General features: G+C 49.6%; 1 protein-coding gene across 1 annotated transcript; it reads left to right on the top strand.

Annotated features, from left to right (window-relative positions):
* The first annotated feature begins 2,818 nt into the window (after positions 1-2,818).
* Positions 2,819-5,099, top strand: HOXA4 (homeobox A4). The gene is made up of 2 exons (XM_055314609.1): positions 2,819-3,489; positions 4,043-5,099. Exons 1-2 carry the CDS (start codon positions 2,883-2,885, stop codon positions 4,387-4,389), a joined length of 954 nt encoding a protein of 317 aa, XP_055170584.1. The 5' UTR covers positions 2,819-2,882; the 3' UTR covers positions 4,390-5,099.
* The last annotated feature ends 2,089 nt before the right edge of the window (positions 5,100-7,188 follow it).

The raw sequence follows: 7,188 nt of genomic DNA, 5'->3' as shown, positions 1-7,188 counted from the left end.
AGCACGCTCTCTCTCTGCTCGGTTTCAGGGCATCCCATCTTTTCTCGGGTGAGATGCTGCTGGTAAACATCGGTTTATTTATTAATTGAGTTTGTCTCTTCCTGGCTTTACTTTCGTGTGTTGGATCTTAGGTAAAGGCAAGAGGCTTTGGGGGGTTTTTAAACGTTTTTCAAAAGATGATTTGATTCAATGGAATGATGCTATGGCTTGCAAAGAGAGATTGTGGAAGGATCAGAAAAGGTACTGAGATTGTTTATTACAGCCATAAATCTTGCGGTAAAATGTCAAAATGTCGGTGTGTGAGATAACACTTGGTGGTCCTGGCTCCGTTTGTGTTTATGATAGGAACCACAAAGACAAGTTACAGGCCTTGGGGAATTCTGTATAAGCCCATCTTCCTAAAGTAATAGAGCCACATGAAACACAGCCACAGTTAACTCGTTTAGGTTAACCATATACAAAACAGTGCCTGTGCCTCGTTAATACTTTACAATAGAAACTCCGTAGAAGGTTCTGAGGCTAAACAACACGAATTTTGTGTTTTAGTGTCTGTAAATAATATTAAACAGATGTAGGTAAGACCCCAGTACTCAAGGGCTGATGACATGAGGGTGAAATTTCCTTGTCATTTTTTTTCTCCCCTTGAAGCTTAGAAAGACACGTTTTGTAAATTACATTATGTATGTATATATTGTTCATATAAAATAGTATATATGTATATATTATTTTTTTCTCGCTGTCGAGAAATACTGGTTTAGGTAACTGTATCACAGGGTAGGTTTCCCCCCACCACCGCCCCCGCCCCAACCCAATTCCAGAGAGGATGTCTAAAGATCATACTCTGTGCTGATTTCTGTCTGTGGCTCAGATTTCATCTAGAAAAATTTCAGGGTGCCCATGTCGATGGACAGCACTCTTCAGAGACACACATACAATGTGGAAAACCTCTTTGTACCACTTCAGGGTGATTCCAGTTGGAAAGCTAACATGATCCCTTTTTTAACCTCTTTTCCTAAATTAGTTTAAAGATTAGTCCCATATAATAGGCTTTATGTGGCTAAGCATTAAATGACTATCCATCAAATGGATATATTCCAGCATTTAGTAACTCATATGAGTAGCCGATGTAAATGAAGATAGAATTGACATTCCTTTTGAAGTGTCTCCAGGCTTAGGCTATAAGTTTCCTTGTCTGCAATCCAGACTCAGTTGTGAGAAAGCTGTTTATACTGCTCTTTGAAAAATCAACTAAGGTGCACCAGCTGAAAAATCCTTGCTTTGCATGCCAATATGAAAGTCTTTTTAGCCTGGTGACTATGCTAGTTTGCACTGCTTTAATCCAGGCTGCAAAGTAGAGGATCCAGGTGTGCCTGTTACTCCGGAAAAGGAAAGGGAAAGTACACACTACAAGCAAGGCATCAGTATTTACTTCAAAGATCAACATTAGGTGGAATTAATATGTAATTTATTTGTTAATAATGGCGTAATTAGTTTACCCATCAAATTTCAATTACCAAATGGCAGGCAACAGTCCTCTCTCCCCCCTTTCCAGAGCTACTGATATCGTTAATATGCTAATTTTTCAGCAATTCAGAAATTACAGACTATCCAGTAAATATAACGTTAGCCTCAAATGCAAACGGAGAAAGCAGCATCCAAAAAAGACAAAATACAGAATTCCTAGCGGGGGTGGGGGGGGGGCGAAGACCCGTCAGCGATCAGGCTGGGCACAGTGCCTATTCCGTCCTTAGCTTGTTTTTGCTTGAGGATTGTTCTGAAATGGGAAGTTGTTGGTTCCAAAGCTCGATCTTGTGGAGGCGTCGCTGCTGCTACCTATTCCCACCCTTGGGCTACCTTCTCTCTCACAGTTGCACCTAGTAAATGCAAGCACGGTGAACTCTCACATCGACGCCTCCATCAGATGAGATGCTATTAGAAAGGTTCTGATTTTTCTTAGGGAAAAAACCCAAGTAGATTCTATCGCGAAAAGAAAGAAAAAATAAAAATAAAAGCACCCATCCGGTGATACTGGAACGGCCTTGCTCTACATGCTCGGGCCGGTTTCAGCTATTCCCCCCACCCACCCTCTGCGGCTCCCGCCGGGGCTGCTCGAAGCAGGGGATGCCTGGCGGACTCGGCGAGCACGCTGCGGGGGAAGGGGATCAGCTGGTGAAAAAAATGGGCCTTATTCGTTTTATTCCGGGGCCACGATCTAAAAAAACAAAAAAACAAAAAATCAGGGTACCTCCAAGGTCTCGACGCCATTCCCTCCCCCCGCCGGTCTCGAACCCTGGAAGACGCCAGGCCTGGCTAGCCTGGGCCCGAGGTCAGCGCTGGGCCGCGGTCAACCGGCTGCCCCGAGGCCTACGCCAGGAGTACGGCACGGAAAGGGCCCGGCCCGGGCTTCCGAGAGGACCAGAAGCCCAGGCGGGCCCCGAATTCCCAGCAGGACTCAAACTTGGGGGGTTGGGGGGACCAAGAGCTCCAGCTCCCTCCCTCCGCCGGAGGCCGGACGGCGACATTCATCACCCGCCCGCGCGCTTCCTGATCCGGGTCCGCGCGCGCGCCGTGCCCATTGGCGGGGGCTGGTCACGTGGTGGGTCCCGGGCGGGGGCGCGCGCGGGGCCGAGACGGGAGAGCGCGCGCGCGCGCCGGCGGGCGGGGGAGGGGGGAGGAGCGGCGCGAACTTTGGTGGCGTTGGCGGCGGCGGCGGCGGCGGCGGCGGGAGGGGGAGGGGGAGGGGTGGGCGCTTGACAGCGGGGGAGGGGAAGGGAGCAGAGGAAAGGGGGGGATGGGCAGCGAGGCAGGAGGGGGAGGGGCCTCGGCGAGCCCAGAAAAACGACAACGCGAGAAAAATTAGTATTTTTGCACTTCACAAATTAATGACCATGAGCTCGTTTTTGATAAACTCCAACTACATCGAGCCCAAGTTCCCTCCCTTTGAGGAGTACGCGCAGCACAGCGGCCCGGGCGGCGGAGACGGCGGCCCAGGCGGGGGCCCCAGCTACCAGCAGCCCCCAGCGCCCGCGGCCCAGCACCTGCCGGCGCAGCAGCCCCAGCTCCCCCACGCGGGCAGCAGCCGCGAGCCCCCCGCCTCCTACTACGCGCCGCGGGCTGCCCGCGAGCCCTCCTACCCCGCGGCCGCGCTCTACCCCGCGCCCGGTGCCGCCGACGCCGCCTACCCCTATGGCTACCGCGGTGGCGCCAGCCCGGGGCGGCAGCCGCAGCCCGAGCAGCCCCCGGCGCGAGCCAAGGGTCCCGCGCACGGCCTGCACGCGAGCCACGGCCTGCCGCCGCCGCCCCCGCAGCACCGCGCGGCGCCCCCCGCGCCCCCGCGGCGCTGCGAGGCGGCTCCCGCCACCCCGGGCGCCCCGGCAGGGGGCAGCGCCCCCGCGTGCCCGCTGCTTCTGGCCGACAAGAGCCCGCCGGGCCTGAAGGGCAAAGAGCCTGTGGTGTACCCCTGGATGAAGAAGATCCATGTCAGCGCCGGTACGTGGCGCCGCTGGGGAGGCGCGGGAGGGTGGGCTGGGGCCGGGCAGGGTTCGGGGGTCGGGGCGAGGGTCAGCCGAAGGGGCTGAGGGGCAGGGGGGGCCTCTGGAGGGGAGCCCCCATCTGGCCCGAGCTACGGTGGGATGTGGGTGTGTGCGCGCCAGCCAGCCGCCTGATCCTAACGTGAGAACCCTTTTGTACCCGGGGTCCCTTTATCGAGAGATTTACGAGACGCCAAACTGTTAGGGCAGTAATTATAGCCCCCATAAATTTAATTGCCCTGGCAGAGGCTTCAGGCCATGTGTCTTTGAAGCTTTTCTTCAGCCCCAATGCCCAGCACCATTCTTTATGGCTCTCGGGTGTTTCCCGTTGTCAATAGCCTGTGAAACATTTTCTTTGCCGTTTTATGTATCTTGCGTGAACTTGGTGTCAGGTTATTATATAATGATGATGTCCAATTGCTCTTCCCCACCCCACCTTCTCTCTCCTCCTCCTTTCCCTCTCTTCCACTCCCTCCTCCTTGGCCTTCTCCTTCGGGGTTGTGGGCGTTCAGTCAACCCCAGTTATAACGGAGGGGAGCCCAAGCGCTCTCGAACCGCATACACCCGACAGCAGGTCTTGGAGCTGGAGAAGGAGTTCCACTTTAACCGCTACCTGACCCGGCGGCGCCGCATCGAGATCGCCCACACGCTCTGCTTGTCCGAGCGCCAGGTCAAGATCTGGTTTCAGAACCGGAGGATGAAGTGGAAGAAAGATCACAAATTGCCCAACACTAAGATGCGATCCTCCAACTCGGCCTCGGCCTCAGCAGGCCCGCCAGGGAAAGCACAGACTCAGAGCCCGCACCTGCATCCCCACCCCCACCAGGGTGCCTCCACACCCATTCCCTCCTCCATATAATCTTCTAGAGATCTAGACCAGTTTCATTCCCCCACCTGCTTACCCCCCTTCCGCCCTTTCCCCCATACTCCTACCTGTCTGGACCATAACAGACCCCAAAACAAAACCCAACTTGGTGAAAAGGATTATAAAAAAAGAAGACATTATCCCGGTAAGAGTGTGTGCTGGTTGCCACCCAGGAGAGGATAATAGCCAGGATGCTGGGTGATAGAACAACCTGCTTGCCTGAATAAGGCTGCCAGGTTTGGGTACCTGAGACTGACCTCTTGGCAACGAATACTTTAGAGATGGCTAATGTCAGCTGGACAGCCCATGGTGACTGGGGACATACACATGTATATTTGTTGCAAGCAGAAGAAAACAGACCCCTTTCCCACCTTCCCTACCTCCCCATTCCACATTAAGGCAGCTCATACAAGCTTGTATTGAACTGAATAAATGAGTAGACATTGTGGACCTCACCAGATTATTTAATTCTCAAAATGTATAGACCTTGATGGTAGATGTGACACATGTTAGTTTCCTTTCCTTGCATTTATTTAAAATATTGTTGTAGAGTTATTGTTGTCTTATTCTGAGGCACAATCTCTGGGGAGAGGGGAGTGCATTTAGACCTATGTGCAACTGTACAAATTGTGGTGTGGCTATATAAAAAGCCATGTGCTAAGAATAAACTCTGTTTTAAAAAACCATTAAAGTTCTAAGACACATTTGTGTGTTTCCTACTTTTAATTAAAAAACAAAAACAAACCCACAACCCAAAAGTTCTCTGGATTGAGATGTCTGACCTTGCATGTAAAATTTTGTAGATGGCTGGAGTTATGTTCACTTGGATTTTGACTGCTCACATCATTTGTGTGAGTGTGTTCAACTTGAGCTGAACTCTTGTCAAGTTTGACCCACTGTGGGAAAAGTTCCAAAGAGCAGGAAGGCTCTTGAGCTCTGAGAGGGCTCCTCTTCTTCCCAAACTTGGCCAGGCTTTCAGGCTTCAAGTCTCTGTAAGGCATAGAAACGTGTCCTTCCCTGCAATGAAAGGTGAAACCGCGCAATGCTGAGGGCCCAGGGGTTTCTGCAGCTGTTCTACACGCTGAACTCTGAGCACACTTGGAAAGAAGTGGTCCCTTTGGTATTTATTGCACCTTCACACTTAATCTGCCTGTTTCCCTGGAGATAAAAAATAGTTTGTGCAGAGTTGAGATTGCTTTTGGTTTCTTGGTTATTTTTAAGGTTTTCTTCACTACCTACAGCTTGGGGATTTTTGTTTCTCTCTCTCTCTCTCTCTCTCTCTCTCTCTCTCTCTCTCAGAAGCAGGAGCTTTCAAAATAAACAGTAAAATTTCCCAGTAAATCCTCCAAGTTTTCTCTGAGGAAAGAAAAAGCATAATGACACTCAAAATGTATCCTAAGCAAGGTAGACCTGGGAGTATTCAGTGATGGAAAAAAGCCAATCTCTGAGCTAGGGTCACTTTTCTCCAATGCTCCTGGATCTTTCTATCCAACCTAAAGATCTAGAGTCAAAGGTTGAAAATCAAAACCCACATTGCAATCTCTGTAACTCTTGTATGTATTTCCTGGTATCAGTAAAGAGGACTTAGACTTGGGTGTCACTTGAACGGTGGATTCTGCAACAAGATGCAGAAAACCAACACACACCAGCCCCAGAATATAACTGTCACCTGGCCATGAATGTGTGCAGCGTTTAATTCATGTTATAATTTTAGTAGAGATGGGAGGGGGCGCTCACCTACCTTTGCTATACCAGAGGAATTTTAAACACATTTTCCCATCAGTGGCAAACCCTTAGCCAGTGGTCAGTGCTGTTCCTTTTGTCGCTGTCGCCTTGTGTGTGATACAGGCAAGGCTGAGCAGTTCCCTACCTATGAACAAACAATATCTGAGAGGAGAGTGGTGGACACCAGTCTCAGAGGGGCCTCCACTTCTCCCCAAGAAAATTCAGGGGCAAACAAATACACGCCTTCCCAAGTCAGGCCAAAACTGGCATAAAGTGCATTTTATACGGTATGAACGGGTGCCAGGGATTTCTGGAGGCACTGCAACTGCTGCTGAAACTTATTAACCCTCCCCCTACAACACGCACTTGTAAAACGAAATTAAATCACGCTGAAAATAGCAATTTTCCCAGGAATCATTAATCACCTCATACAATAAATACTTCTTTGTAATTCAACAGCAATTCTGAAAGGCATTCTCTGGGAAAAGTCTGTGGAGAAGAGAGGGATCTTCTTGCAAATAATATGGTCTCGGGCAAAGACGCAGCATCTTGGCTGTCTGCTCAAAAAATGCCTAGACTCTTGGTGGAAATTGAGTGTCGAGCTGCAAAACCTCAAATGGCAGATTATCATCATTTAAGGTAAATTCTTATATTTCTCCTTTGTAGGGAAGCAGGGGTATAGGGGCATTCGTTAGCTTCATCCCAGAGGCAGTTGTATGGGGATGAAACGGATAACTTTATTTCACATACTCTTATAATCTATCCAGGAAAGGAAGAGAATGGATGGAAAAATTGTTTTTGTAATATAACAGAACAAAATGGCATTTTGGTCCAAACTGTCTTGATTATTAAGGTATTGTTAAGTTTTTGCAAAGCTGAAATTATCCAAAATGACCCAAACAATTGTCATTTCTTTATAATGTTTTGCCTGTTTTCGATTTGGACTTTAAGGGAGCTTGTTATAACAGCTTAGAAAATCCCACTTTGGGCTTTAAAATCATGCATTGTCTTCCCTTTGCTAGGGCAACCATAAGAGTTCACCCAGAGGACAAATTTTCTATCTCATTA

This window comes from Nyctereutes procyonoides, unplaced genomic scaffold, assembly GCF_905146905.1.
Source record: "Nyctereutes procyonoides isolate TBG_1078 unplaced genomic scaffold, NYPRO_anot_genome, whole genome shotgun sequence".
In the NCBI taxonomy this organism is placed as follows: Eukaryota; Metazoa; Chordata; class Mammalia; order Carnivora; family Canidae; genus Nyctereutes; species Nyctereutes procyonoides.
This window is presented reverse-complemented; position numbering and strand designations above follow the sequence as displayed.